We start from the raw sequence: 15,108 nt of genomic DNA, 5'->3' as shown, positions 1-15,108 counted from the left end.
GCTGTCAGCACAGAGCCCGACGCGGGGCTCGAACTCACGGACCGTGAGATCATGACCTGAGCCGAAGTCGGATGCTTAACCGACTGAGCCACCCAGGTGCCCCCCTCCTGAAGTCTTTTAAAGCAAACCCCATATACTTAAGTTTTCATCTTGAATGGACTCTCCCCCCCCACCCCCCTGTAAAAACAATGCCTTTCATGCCTAAAAAAACCAACAATGATTTTCATACTCTCTAATATCTAATGCCCTGTCTGTATTTAGGTGGTCACAGTTTCAGTAATCTCTTTTTATGTTTAGGTCGGGTGGGGGGGAGGGGTTTGCAGACCAGGTGCATAAATTGGATATGTTTTGTTTAATGTTAGTTTATTTTTGAGAGAGTGAGTGCAGCTTGGGGAGGGGCAGAGAGAGAATCCCAAGTAAGCCCCTCGCTGTCAGCGCAGAGCCCGATTTGGGGCTCCATCTCATGAACTGTGAGATCATGCATGACCTGAGCTGAAATCAAGAATCATGCTTAACTGACTGAAAAACTACTCAGGTGTCCCTCTACGTGTTTGATAACTCTTCGGTTTCTTTTAATCTAGAGTAGTCCCTTCTCTTCTTTATAGCATTGATTTAACAGTATTCTGGATTTCTCCCTTCCTCATTGTATCATTAAAAAAATTTTTCTTGGGGGCGCCTGGGTGGCTCAGTCGGTTGAGCGTCCGACTTCAGCTCAGGTCACGATCTCGCGGTCCGTGGGTTCGAGCCCCGTGTCGGGCTCTGGGCTGATGGCTCAGAGCCTGGAGCCTGCTTCTGATTCTGTATCTCCCTCTCTCTCTGCCCCTCCCCCGTTCATGCTCTGTCTCTCTCTGTCTCAAAAATAAATAAACGTTTAAAAAAAAAATTAAAAAAAAAATTTTTTTTTCTCTTCTTATAGACTGGAATTAAGTTTTCTATGGAGTATATCATGTTGCATCAGATTAGGAGGTTGTAGGTCTGGTTGTCCCACTTTTAGTGATGCTGAATTCTTTATTAACTATTAATTGTAAATTCTTTATTAACTATTAATCTAATCTTTAAAAAATTTTTTTAATGTTTTTACTTTTTGAGACAGAGCATGTGTGGGGAAGGGGCAGAGAGAGGGAGACACAGAATCTAAAGCAGGCTCCAGGCTCTGAGCTGTCAGCACAGAGCCTGACGTGACGTGGGGCTTGAACTCAACATGAGATCATGACCTGAACTGAAGTCAGACGCTCAACCATCTGAGCCACCAAGTGCCCCTAATCTAATCATTTTAATGGTTTCATCCATTGATCATTGCCAAGTCAGTTTAAAGGTTGCAAAATGGTGACACATGCCCCCCCCCCCACAATTGTATTCCATTCCAAAGCTGAAATTCTATAAAGAAGTTTCCTTCTATGAATTGATCTATCTATCCAGTTACCATGAATAAAGTTTCATAAAGAGAAAGAAGGAAAAATGCCTAATTCTTTTTCTGTTAACAGCCAGTTTGTAGAGAATTGGATCTGTAGCATCTTCTGGTAACGTAGAATTCTCATTGGCCAATGCAGGGAGACCCTTACTATTGCCTCTGGTTCTGACCTCATAGTTTTGTTTTGCTCTCCCCCACCCCCCAAGAGTCCGCAAGCGAGTTGGGGAGGGGCAGAGAGAGAAACCTAAACACGCTCCGTGCTGTCAGCGTGGAGCCCAATTCAGGGCTCAATCCCATGAACTATGAGGTCATGACCTGAGCCAAAATCAAGAATTGGATGCTCTGCTAACTGAACCACCCAGGTGCCCCATAACTGACCTCATAGCTTTTAATAGCTTCGTTTGCCCAAGATGTCCCAACCTCATCCCATCTTATGCCTGAGGTCAGTCATTTCTGTATAGGAAATCTGTTTCCTTTAGTTGGAAATAGTATTTTGGCACTGTGGTGTTCATTGCTCTGGATGATTTTCATTAGCGCTTTTTAAACATACTGTATGGTCACTTCAGTTTGAAAATCTGAACTTAGGGATGCTTGGCTGGCTCAATTGGTAGAGTGTGCCTGCAACTCTTGATCTCGGGTTGTAAATTTGAGTCCCATGTTGGATGTAGAGATTATTTAATAAAATCTGTGAACCTAGTCATTTAAAATTTTATCTATTAAGTTAGCAAATATTGTCAGTTAAAGACAGCATGTTGGGGCACCTGGGTGGCTCAGTTGGTTGAGTGTCTGACTTCAGCTCATGTCATGATCTCATGGTTCATGAGTTCGAGCCCCACATAGGGCTCTCTGCTGTCCTTGCAGAGACTGTTTCAGAACTCTGTCCCTCTCTCTCTCTGCCCCTCTCCTGCTCACACTCAAATACGTATTTTTTTTAAATGTTAATCACAGACCACTGTTTTGGAAAGAAAATGAGCTGCTAATGTGTGGTCTATTGTCACCTATTCATAAAACTCTCAATTTGTTAGCCATATTAACATAATACTAGAAGTTGTGATTCCTTAGTCCAACAGAAGTTTGGTTAGACTTTTCTTCTAAGGCATGTAAAAATCTGGTTTTTGTTTTTAATCTGTTGATAGATGCCTAAAGAAATAGCTTTACTCTTGCTGATTTGCTGGTATTTTTGGACTTTGAAAACTTCCATCCGTAATGACTATAACCCACTTCAGATCTGATATCAATATCCCAAAGTGGAATGTGACTAGTCAGATTTAACAGTTGTGTAAAAATGTTGGTGAGCAGTTGGTTGCAACTTTTTATTTACTGGAGGGACTTTAAACTGCTACCCCTTAGGGTTGGGAATTTCAGCATTTGGAAACAAAACAGTTCCTTTCATTTGAGTTGATTTATGAGTAGTGTCTGAACATAACGATGATTAATAGTTTTTAACTTGTATCTTAGGTTTATAGAACAGTTCAAAAAAATACAAAGAATTCTGGTATAGCCAAATACTTCAGTTTTTAGATTATCAAAGCAGAACATGCTTGCTTTAAGAAAATAAGTGAAACCATTGAGAATTATGTGGTTCTGCTTCCTTGCCCTCATTGTCTTTCTGGTTCATTCTGTAGAGGCAAATGTAGTTGGGGTCTGTGTGTGAATTCTAGGAATTTTTACACATATAAAGATATTTGTCTAAAGATTACAAAGAACAACTTTATTTTTTTTTTTTAAGTTTTATTTATTTTGAGACCGCGAACACAAGTGGGGAAGGGGGGGCCAGGGGGAGAGAGAGAGAGAATTCCAAGTGGGCTCCGTACTGTCAGCACAGTACACTGACATGGGGCTGAAATTCATGAACTGTGAGATCATGACCTGAACCAAAACTAAGAGTTGGGACACCTAACCGACTGAGCCACCCAAGTGCCCCATACGAAGAACAATTTGAAAGAAAAGTATTTACCACATACAGTCTTTATCTCCTATTAATCAACTATATTTGACTGCATTTGCTTCTAGCAGTTTTTTAAGCCTATTCTAAAACATAATTTTAATGGATGGATAGAGTTCTAAGCAGCTGACACCATGAAGAGGACCAGGTACATTGCAGGAGACAGCAGAAGAATAATGAGGAAGCAAATACTCCAGGCTTCTTCTAGTATAGTATATATCCAATACATTTGTAGATAGAGTAGAAGATGAGGCTGTAAAGAAGCTTAATTCTTAAGTATCATTATTTAGAATCATTAAAGTTGGTTAAGAAAATTTGTTCCTCAAAAAAATGGTTGTTTGGTATAGTCAGAAATAAGCTACAGATGAGAACTTTCTGGAGACAAACACTATCAGTTTTACCCACCCAGCCACTGCCATGCAAGCTCCTGGCATTGTAACATTGTAAGTAAAAATGTTGAATACATATTTCAATATTTCAATTGACGGTGGATCAGTTCTGTCTGATTTTTAACGTTTATTTTTGAGACAGAGAGAGACAGAGCATGAACGGGGGAGGGTCAGAGAGAGGGAGACACAGAATCTGAAACAGGCTCCAGGCTCTGAGCTGTCAGCACAGAGCCCGACGCGGGGCTCGAACTCACGGACCGCGAGATCATGACCTGAGCTGAAGTCAGCCGCTTAACCGACTGAGCCACCCAGGCGCCCCAATTCTGTCTGATTTTTTAATTCTGTGACATTGACATTGAGTAGCCAGGCTCTAAAGGAGTAGCACATAAATTTTGACAGGGCTACCTAATGGTTAGCCCTATTGAGCATTGATTCATTTTTTAATTCCTTCATATTCTGAAATTATAGTTGTGTTTTAACTTGGAATGCGCTTAAGAGTAAAGATGTAGGTGTTTTTTAAGTTTATTTATTTATTTTGAGAAAGAGCATGATCCCCTGTGGAAGTGGGAGAGGGGCAGAGAGGGAGAAAGAATCCCCAGGCAGCTCCACACTGTCAGTGCAGAGCCTGATGTGGGACTCCAACTTAGGTACCGTGAGATCATGACCTGAACTGAAGTCAGATGTTTAACCTACTGAGCCACTCACTTGCCCCTAAGGATGTAGTTTCTGTTTGAAATTATAATAAGCTGTTTCCAAATAATCCGTCTTCTAATGGGAAAGAGAAATGTTACTTATATACCAAAATTTTGGAGGTTACGTAAATACTCAGTTAATGAATTCCAGCTTAACTTTGTCTAATTTTATCTCTTTGTAGGCAGCCTGCTTCTGCAAAATGGTACGATCGAAGGGACTACGTCTTCATTGAATTTTGTGTTGAAGACAGTAAAGATGTTAATGTAAATTTTGAAAAATCCAAACTTACATTCAGGTAAATTACCATTTTACATCATTGGGTAAGAAGCTTATTTCAGACAACCAAGTAACTTTGGCTTGCTTGTTTTGTTTTCACTGAAGTTATTACTAATCTTTATCTCTTTGAAGAGGTTCATTTTTTTTTCTTTTTTTTTTACACAGTTGTCTTGGAGGAAGCGATAATTTTAAACATTTAAATGAAATTGATCTTTTTCACTGTATTGATCCAAATGTAAGTAGTCTTAAGGCTTTAATTCCAGTTTAAATCATGAAGAAATGGACATAACATCAAGTACTCTTTTTAGCAGTAACCAGTAATTGTTTTTCTTAACAGTTTAGAGGCTATCTAGAGATTTATATTTTCGCAATATTACCCCTTTGAATTACTTTTCTGCAGCCCCCTTTTGTTCTTGCTGTCACTGTTCTTTAGGCTTGTCTTAGTCTGGCCTTTTAGAATTTTTAAACTATTCTGTGAATGTACCATATTTAGTCAAAAAATTTTTTTTACTTGATTTTTTTTTAAGGCTTTATTTTATTCACCGTGTGCAGGGAGGGAAAATTTTTTTGCAATTTGGATAGCTAATGAAATGTTTAGTAAGCTAGGGGATGTTTCTTTGCCTTTAGAGAAAATGTAGAGAAAAAAATTAGAGTTGAGGAATGACAAGCTACTTTTCTATTCTGTATGATACTGGAGAGATAAGTGGTGTGATAGTGCTTTTGTTTTTGTTTTTAGGATTCCAAGCATAAAAGAACGGACAGGTCAATTTTATGTTGTTTACGAAAAGGCGAATCTGGCCAGTCATGGCCAAGGTTAACAAAAGAAAGGGCAAAGGTATGTTTCTTTTCTTGGGGGAGTTTATTAACATTTTTAAGTAATAAAAGACACATTTGTTTTCCATGAGGAATATTATGTTTTTATTTCATAGTTAAGTGTTATTAAAGTCTTGTGTTCTTATAGGTTTTTTTCCTTGGTTTTTTTTAGTTTTAACTTAAAACCAAGTATGGTCAGAAGAAGATCAGTCACTAGATGCAGAACTTTTGCTGAATTCAAGAGGCAGATTTTGCCTAGAATCTAAAAGTTACATATCACAGGAGCATACTTGGTGCTACAAAAAAAAGTCCATTGTGCCTGAGAATAGTTCCTACCAATGAGTTTTGTTTTTGTTTCTAGCGGTTAGGATTGTTTAACAATTGTGAAAGAAGCTTCGTGAAACTGCATTTGACTTTTGATTTTGCTAGTCTGTTCTTTTTTGTGTGTGTGTTAATTCCATGCCTCACTAATACGAACCCACAGTTCAAGCAATGAAGTCTTAAGGTACATACCAATAAGTGTAAGTTAAGCTAATCATAGGGTGATGTTTGTATTGATCTGTAGCTTAACTGGCTTAGTGTGGACTTCAATAATTGGAAAGACTGGGAGGATGATTCAGATGAAGACATGTCTAATTTTGATCGTTTCTCTGAGGTAAGTTCTTGTAAATGGCATTTTCCACCTCCCTCTCTGTACATTTCTGTGTGAATTTAATTTGGCTTTAAAGCACCTAGTGGTATTTTAAGACCTGCATTATTTTACTTTCAAGGTCATTCTGCAGCAAAACCAAGTAAGATCTTAAAAATGGTCATTTAATCCTGAAGCTTAACATAGTATAATTTTTTTTTAAAATTAGTGGTAAGTTCTAAAGTTGATGTATAAAGACAAAAAATAAACTATACAATTCATGCAATATAGCTAGTTTCTATTCTAAACTGATTTTTTTAGGAGCGTGGATTGGTTTGCATTTTGGAGCCATGTAATATGAATATAAACCTTTAAACACAAAAATGGTAGTGAGATGTGCATGATAAGTGGTGTGTAAAGATGTTTTAGTTAGCAAAATCAAGGAAAGAATTTAAATACATATTGCCAAAGGCTAAAGGGGCAAAATCATTGATTTCCCTTTGGATAGAATAAACCTTGTGAAGTCAGGTTTTAATTGACTAGATTTTGTTATGTTTCTTTGAAAACTAAGAGCTAAAATAGTAAATATCTAGTGTCATGTTTGCAACTACTTAACATCTTACATGGTTCTGGCACCTTGATTTCAAATTAAAGAGGAAAAAGAAGATGGGGCAATTCTTTTCAGCTGTGCTATTCCCATTTCTTACCTGTAGTAATTGGTGCCGCCATTTTGCCCAGCTGTGCATGTCACAGCTTAACACTATTCTTTTACTGCCTGTATCCAGTATAACATTAGCGGCCATCTTTTTTTGTTTGTTTTTTTTTTTAACCTCCTGAATAGCTCTTGAATGTATTTAGTTCATCCTATTTCTATTGCCATTGTATCTTCAACACCTAATATTGTATTTGGCACATTTTGAGCATTTTTCTTGCTCAAAGAAACTTAACCAAAGTGTTCAACAGTGCTATCAGACGTAGGGAGACTCTTTAATAGTTACTCATATTATTTAAGACTAGATTGCCCAGAACTTTTACACTGAGCAATTTGGTGATTAGGGATCTTTCAAAGGCCCCTTTTAACTGTAAAGTGCAGGTAAGCGTAGATTTTAGAAGTTTTAAATTTTGTGTATAAAGTTGTATATGGTTATTGAATTTTTTATTTATTTATTTTTTTTTTTAACGTTTTTTATTTATTTTTGGGACAGAGAGAGACAGAGCATGAACGGGGGAGGGGCAGAGAGAGAGGGAGACACAGAATCGGAAACAGGCTCCAGGCTCCGAGCCATCAGCCCAGAGCCTGACGCGGGGCTCGAACTCACGGACCGCGAGATCGTGACCTGGCTGAAGTCGGACGCTTAACCGACTGCGCCACCCAGGCGCCCCTGAATTTTTTAATTTTAGGAGATTTATAGAAAAGTTGTAGCTTGGGAAGATAAGTCCCTCCCCATCTGTTAATAGTTTAGTTTTGGGTTATATGTACTTTTTTAAATAATACATTGCTTACTTTATGATCAGAAACAACTAAATAGTAAGTATGTTGTTATTAGTCCCAATGTTTTGTATGTCTACAAGAGTACTTACATATGCAAGTGTATTTTCTCCATAATAATATGTGTCTTTTATTTCAAGAATCATATTTCTTTTCTGTTTTTAACTTTTATTGCTGTTTAGTCTTTGGTTCAGTGTTCAGGTCTTTTATACAACCTAATCATCCTGAAGGACTTTATTTTAAATCATTTATTGGTTCTTCACAATATTTAAAACTGTAGTGAGAATACCATAATACACATGCCACTTAGCTTAAGATACAAAGCTTTAGAACTACAAATGAATCCCATTCTTTTCCTTAGGCACCAGAGGTAAGCACTATTTAGGATTTCGGTGTTTAATTTCTATATCATACATAAATAACTTGCTGGATAAGTTTTAATAATTTCACTTTTCTTCAGTGAGAACTTAGTCTTAACTTCCCTACAAGTTGTCAGGATTTTATAATTTACTTTTTCCGGAAAGGAAGGTACTTAACATTTGTTTTGCTTTTTTTATTGGTGGAAATCTATGACAGACTTAAGGTTTATTCTGGAGCTTGCAACCTAATAATTAGGGCTTAATTTAACATCATTTTTAAAACTAATTTTTACACTTCAAATAGATGATGAACAACATGGGTGGTGATGAGGATGTAGATTTACCAGAAGTAGATGGAGCAGATGATGTAAGTCTATAAATTCTTTTCTCTGTTTACTTAAATAGTAAGAAACAATGTATTTATAGGTTGTTTTATATAGATTTAGGATTGCTTTTTTGCCACTTCTTGTTGGGTTGGTTTTTTTCCCCCCCTCTCTCAGAAATACAGGAAAAAGGAGATTTTAAAATGTGCTAATTTTTGAAGGATAGGTACCTACCAGGAAACTGGTGTCCCATGGGCCATTCTTAAGGGACCAGATTTTCAAGAGAATCATTGCATCGTATACCTTATTCAATTAAGAATTAATTTAGGGATTATTTTGACAGAGTTAAACAGGTTTTGCAGCAGAACTGGTCAGAAACTAGAGTAAATAGATGGACATTGTGAATCTATAAGAAGGATAAACTGGATCACTCTTCTCAACATTCCGCTCTGGCATCCTGCTAACATCTTCAAGAAAGTTGTTGAGTATAGTTTGAAAAATGTTTAGATAATTCAGCAGCTAGGGTTGGAGTTCTTTGTCTTCTATCAGTCCAGTGGTCTTCGCAGTGAGCTGTTTCCCTGTTACACTGAATGCTAAGAGAGAAGTGAAATCCATTTTATACTAAAATTCAGTCTACCCGACAGGAAGGGATTTAAAGGGTGAGCACCAATTCCCACCAAAAGGCACACATCTTACAGGAAGATAGATCCTCAGCTGTACATCTGTTCATCTTCAGTGAATCTATTCTTAAGTCCAGTGATTAAATTCATAAGCTTGATATAACCACATATTTTTGCTACTTTCGTAAAAGTACAGTGCTTCAGCTTTTTAAGGCAAACTGTTCAGTTAGCAGAGGAATGTTTCATCAACTTGGTAACTTTCAAAATTCTTCTTCTGCAGGATTCACAAGACAGTGATGATGAAAGTAAGTATCTTTGTAAAAAGTATGTTTTACAGTGATATTTCACATCAAAGACAAAACTCTGAAAATGGAGACATTAACTTCTTTATAATTCTTGAGAGAAAAATTATTTTTTCATGGCCTATAATAGCCAAAGCAGAAATTTGAATGCTTTGAGATTTACATTTAGAAAAGGCAAAAAATAATAAAAAGACAATTCCCTAGGAAAGTATTAACTCTGTTGTTGACTGCTTTTTTTTTTTTTTTTAAATAAGACTTTGAAGTTGATTGTTCCCTTGACTTCATACTAATCTTTTTAAAATCTTTCAGAAATGCCAGATCTGGAGTAAGGAATGTTGTCATCACCGGATTTTGAGAAAGAAAAATAACTTCTCTGCAAGATTTCATAATTGAGAGAATTCCTGAGTTGATAGCTCTAAAGGCAGATGCTGTATTTGCCTCCTTTAACCCATTTTTCAACCTGTTTGTTTTTTTAAGGCTTCACTAAGGGTTGATATGTACCATTGTATGGGGCAGTTTTAAGTCAGCTAAGGCAATAACCTTATGCATGAACTTTTCCCAGACTTCCATGATGCTGTTGAGGTCCTAGACAATTGATACAGCAGTTGTGATAAATAAAAACATTTCACCTCAGTCTCCTTTACTTCATAACATAGATACTGACTTGATAGGAAACTCTTGGCTTAGAAGAAAGAACTAAATTTTAGATTTTAGAACATGGACTCAAAAGTGGCTGATGAAACAAATTGGTTGATACCTTAAACTGGTAACTTGTTGTTCTTCTGGTATATCCTCCAGGATTATTCCACTAAAGTTTTATTTTTCAAAAAATTTACTTCACATTATTGTAAGTGATCACTTGTCAGTGTTCCAGATGTATCTTAGCTAAAACTAGTGAATGCCCTAACTTAGATGGTTTTGAAGCCTGTACATTTGGTATTGTTTGACCCTTAAACTTTTACATCTCTTAGCATGGAGGACGAAGAAAGGCTGTACATTGTTGCTTGAGAGTCTGTACATTTAGACCAAATTGTATTTGCACTGTCAGTATGGCAAATGAGTGAAAAAAATGTTAATACACTATTGGATTTTTTATTTCTTTTTTTGATTCAGCTTGTCCCAGGCTGAAAACCTCAATTTATGTTCATGACAGTGGGGATTTTTTTTTTTTAATGTCTACCTACATTCTTTCTAATAAACTGTTGGAAGACTTTTTGGCTGTCCTTTTAAGTGTCTGGTTTACTGTAATTTCATGTATTACCATTTACTGGAATGGAGTTTTTATTTGAGGAAGAATTGGGAATATTCCTCTGTTTGGAAAAAAAGAGGCTTGCTGTAATGTCACAGGAAACCTTTTAAAAGTGGATCTGTAATAGCAAATTGTAGATGCACTTTGCAGCAGTTGGAAAAGAAAGTGTTGTGATTTGATTGAAATAAAACTAAATGTGTTGTCCTCCTGTAAATCTTTGAGCTTCTGCATTTGGCAGTTTTTATTCCCTCTAACTTCTGTGTATTTGTCATAGCATAGAAATGCTTCCTATATCAGTACTTTATGTCTTATATTAAGGACCTGTGTTACAGGAAGTTTTAAGTGCTGGGGATACAAAGACAATCCTTCAGGTACTTGCTGTGCTCGGGGAGTCGCAGGCTAGACAAGAGCACAAACAACAAAATCTTGATAAATGGGAAGTGTGCCATAATAGGTTTGCATGGGACATTATGGTGGTTTAGAAGGGAAAACATTTTTTCTTTCCCCTGTTGAGTATATGACTTCAGAGTGATATTCACAACCATTTTCTTGAAATGGTACAGCTAGAAAAATCATCTACTTTCCAGGAGGCCTGGGCATAACACTTGAAATTCAACTCTATTTTCTTATATTATAGAAGTATAACATGGGTTCTGGGCCTGTTAAGGGAATGCAGTTTTTATTATCTTTAAGTAGGCTCTATGCCCAGTGTGGAGCCCAACATGGGGCTTGAACTTGCAACCCTGAAATTGAGTCAGATGCTTAACGGACTAAGCCAGGTAGGTACCTCTAGTCCTTTTAAATTATTGTTTTAAACTTGGTCGCATTTGTCTGGAGTATGCCAAAGGTATTAGTGTGATTGATAAGTAGAGTGTAGTTTTTAGCTTCAGGGGGAAATTTTTTTGAAGTTAAACCCTTCTATTTTTAGTGTAGTTCTCTTGCAAAACATTTTGTGTATCAGTTCTAGAAGTTAAAGAGTCATTAAGGGTTCTGGTGGTTTTATTGCCAGCCATTGAGCTATAGAAATAAAGTATAGCTTGATGGGTTTCTGACTGTGTCCTGTCTCGTAAGATTTTCTAAATTTAATTAAATTTATTTTGTGTTCAAACACTTGAACCTATTCAAGTGTTTCATTAATCCCTTTTGCTCAGTCAGGTACCAAGCCTTACGGATGGCATCTGATCCCTCTAACTCCAGTATTTCTGGCCGAAAGGTGAATCAATAGGTCAAAACTTGAGAAATATTATTATCTCATCTGAATTGTAGTTAGTATTGCTTTAAAGAAAATTATTGGGGAGAGGATCACTTGAGTGAGTTAAGTTTGGCATCTGTTCCCATAGTTTTTGTCCATTTTGACATGTGATAAAGGTGCTTATATTCAACTTTCAAAAAAAAAAAAGTAATAATCCATTGATTTTTGAGAGAGCACAAGCAGGGGAGGGGGAGAGAGAGAGAGGGAGACTGAGAATCCAGAATCTGAAGCAGGTTCCAGGCTCTCAGCTGTCAGCACAGAGCCTGATGCGGGGCTCCAATTTGTGAACCATGAGATCATGACCTGAGCCAAAGCCGGATGCTTAACTGACTGAGCCACCTCACCTTTATACTGTGAAGTTCCCTTCAAGGAAGGGAAGGAAGGCAATTAGTTGTTATAATTGCATGGAGGTTTTATCTACCAATTTAGTTTGGGCTAGTTTTAGTTTCTTCTGTTTGATGGGGATTTTTTTCTTTTTTCTTTTAATTAAAAAAAAAAAAAATTTATTTTTGAGAGGGTGTGAGTGGGGGAGGAAGAGAGAGAGGGAGACAAAGAATCTGAAAGCAGGCTCCAGGCTCCAAGCTGTCAACACAGAGTCTGATGCGGGGCTCGAACCCAAGAACCGTGAGATCATGACCTGAGCCACCCAGGTGACCACCCCCCACCCCCCACCCCTGCCTTTTAAATATTTTTAGAGAGCACAAGCACTCGGCTTGAAGCGCAATGCAGGGTTTGATCGTACAGATAATGGGAGAGGCAGAGAAGGGGGGACAATCTGAACCAGCTTCCAGGCTCTCGGCTTCGAGCTATCGCACAGAGCCCGACAGGGGGCTTGCACCCGTGAACTGTGTATGAGATCATAATCTGAGCGAAAGCTGAATATTCTACCAACTGAGCCACCCAAGCTCTCCTAGCAGTCTTCTAAAGTGGAAAATCATGTCACTTGCTTATAAGTTTTATTGTCCTGTCTGAATAATTTGTTAATGTGAAGAACCTATCCATAAGTGTAGCCCAAATATTTGAGCTTTAATCCAGTGACCTTCACTTCCATTGTCCGTCTAGCAACCTATTTCCATGGCTATATGTAGTAATGACCAAAGTTCAGGAGAGAGAGTACTATAAAGCTGCCTCCGCTACAAGTGTAACAGCTTTGTCCCTTAACCGCTGTTCTTTGTTCTCACAAGTAATAAGCCTCACAACTCTATAGAGTTGGATCCTTCTATTTCTCTGTGGTCATCTCAAACCCAGTGGTTCTCAACATACCAAAATCATGGGGCTTTGTGATAATGTGGATTCCTAGGTCCCAATGCTAGATGGGCATGTAGGTCCATGTGGGGGCCAGGAATTTGCACTTTAACTGATACTTGAGGTCAGTGATTCTTGAGGTGTGATCGCTGGACTTAGCAGGAGTCTCCCTAAGAACTTGTTAGAAATATAAACAAATTCTGGGCCCCTAAACAGGTCTACGGAGTCAAACAGGATAGAGGCCAGTGATCTTTTTTATTAAAAAAAATTTTTTTTAACATTCATTTTTCAGAGACAGAGTGTGAGTGGGGGAGGGGCAGAGAGGGAGACACAGAATCCAAAGCAGGCTCCAGGCTCTGAGCTGTCAGCACAGGGCCCGATGCGGGGCTCAAACTCACAAACCGTGAGATCATGACCTGAGCTGAAGTCCGGCACTTAACTGACTGAGCCACCCAAGCGCCCCCAGTGATCTTTTTTAAGTCATCTAGGTGATATGTGCCAAAATTTGACAACCACTGTTTTTTGTTTGTTCAGTTTTAGAATATTTTAAAGAGAGTGTGAGCAGGGGAGGACAGAGAGAGGAAGGTACAGAATCTGAAGCAGGCTCCAGGCTGTAAGCTGTCAGCACAGAGTCTAACATGGGGCTCAAACTTAAGAACTGTGAGATCATGACCTGAGCCAAAATCTGGCGCTTAACCAACTGAGCGATCCAGGTGCCCCCAGAATCTGAATTTTAGATCCAAAACTGGTTGTTGGGGAGACAGTGGTTCAGCTCAAGTCATGATCTTGCAGTTCATGAGTTTGAGCCCCACATTGGGCTTACTGCTGTCAGCACAGAGCCCGCTTTGAATCCTCTGCCCCCCTCTCTCTGCCCCTCCCCTGCTTGTGCTCTCACAAAAATAAACATTTAAAAAATACAGATTCTGAATCAGTTTATGCTGCAGGTATATCAGCTCTGTTCAGTGAGACTGACTGATGAAGGAAATATTCTATATGTTTATTGTCTGATAGAGTAGCTACTAGCCACATAGTTATAATCTGAAACGTGGCTAGTGTGACTGAAAAACGGATTTTTTATTTAATTTTAGTGAATTTAACTCCACCCCATATGGTTATAGTGGATAGTGTAGTTTTGGTGATTCTGATGCTGGTGATACCTGGCCCACTTGTTAAAACAATTCATTAATCAAATTCTAACCAAATGCTATGGGGAAATCCTTCCAAGCATGATGTAAAATGTAAAAGCTATAAAAGAAAAGTTAAATCTGACATTAAAAATTAACATGGGGGGTGCCTGGGTGGCTCAGTCGGTTAAGCGTCCCTTCGGCTCAGGTCATGATCTCGCGGTCTGTGAGTTCAAGCCCCGCGTGCGGCTCTGTGCTGACAGCTCAGAGCCTGGAGCCTGTTTCAGATTCTGTGTCTCCCTCTCGCTGACCCTCCCCTGCTCATGCTCTGTCTCTCTCTATCTCAAAAATAAATAAAACGTTAAAAAAAATTAAAAAAAAAATTAACATAGGTTGGGGCACCTGGCTGGCTCAGTCGGTAGAGCATGTGACTCTTGATCTCAGGTTTGTAAGTTCGATTCCCACATTGGGTGTAGAGATTACTTAAAAATAAAATCTTTAAAAAAAACAAAACAGGTCAAAAGCTATTAGGTTAAAGGATAAGTGCTGTACTAGAAAATATTTAACAACATTTTTTTTTTTTTTAACATTTATTTATTTATGAGACAAAGAGCATGAACGGGGGAGGGTCAGAGAGAGAGGGAGACACAGAATCCAAAACAGGTTCCGGTCTCCGAGCTGTCAGCACAGAGCCCGATGCAGGGCTCAAACTCACGGACCGCGAGATCATGACCTGAGCCGAAGTAGGACGCTTAACCGACTGAGCCACCCAGGTACCCCTTAACAACCTTTAACAAATATTTGAAGAGCGTCCGACTTCGGCTCAGGTCATGATCTCGCGGTTTGTGAGTTCGAGCCCCTCATCAGGCTCTGCTGACAGCTCAGAGCCTGGAGCCTGCTTCGGATTCTGTGTCTCCCTCTCTCCTTCAAAAATAAACATTAACAAAACATAAATTTAAGGGGTGCCTGGGTGGCTCAGTCGATTGAGCA

The 15,108-nt window shown here is 38.5% G+C and overlaps 1 protein-coding gene across 2 annotated transcripts in view; it reads left to right on the top strand.

Annotated features, from left to right (window-relative positions):
* Positions 1-10,718, top strand: part of PTGES3 (prostaglandin E synthase 3) — a 22,218-nt gene extending 11,500 nt beyond the window's left edge. The window contains exons 2-8 of one of the 2 annotated variants that reach the window (XM_049627389.1): positions 4,620-4,733; positions 4,880-4,949; positions 5,451-5,549; positions 6,093-6,182; positions 8,308-8,370; positions 9,227-9,251; positions 9,558-10,718. In XM_049627389.1, coding sequence (XP_049483346.1) covers positions 4,620-4,733; positions 4,880-4,949; positions 5,451-5,549; positions 6,093-6,182; positions 8,308-8,370; positions 9,227-9,251; positions 9,558-9,577 — 481 coding nt within the window. In that variant the 3' untranslated portion in view covers positions 9,578-10,718. The remainder of the gene's footprint in view (positions 1-4,619; positions 4,734-4,879; positions 4,950-5,450; positions 5,550-6,092; positions 6,183-8,307; positions 8,371-9,226; positions 9,252-9,557) is intronic. The other variant, XM_049627390.1, reaches the window with a different exon arrangement.
* The last annotated feature ends 4,390 nt before the right edge of the window (positions 10,719-15,108 follow it).

Source organism: Panthera uncia, chromosome B4 (assembly GCF_023721935.1).
Source record: "Panthera uncia isolate 11264 chromosome B4, Puncia_PCG_1.0, whole genome shotgun sequence".
Taxonomy (NCBI): Eukaryota; Metazoa; Chordata; class Mammalia; order Carnivora; family Felidae; genus Panthera; species Panthera uncia.
Note: the sequence above shows the minus strand (reverse complement) of the source record. Positions and strands in the feature narration are given on the sequence as shown.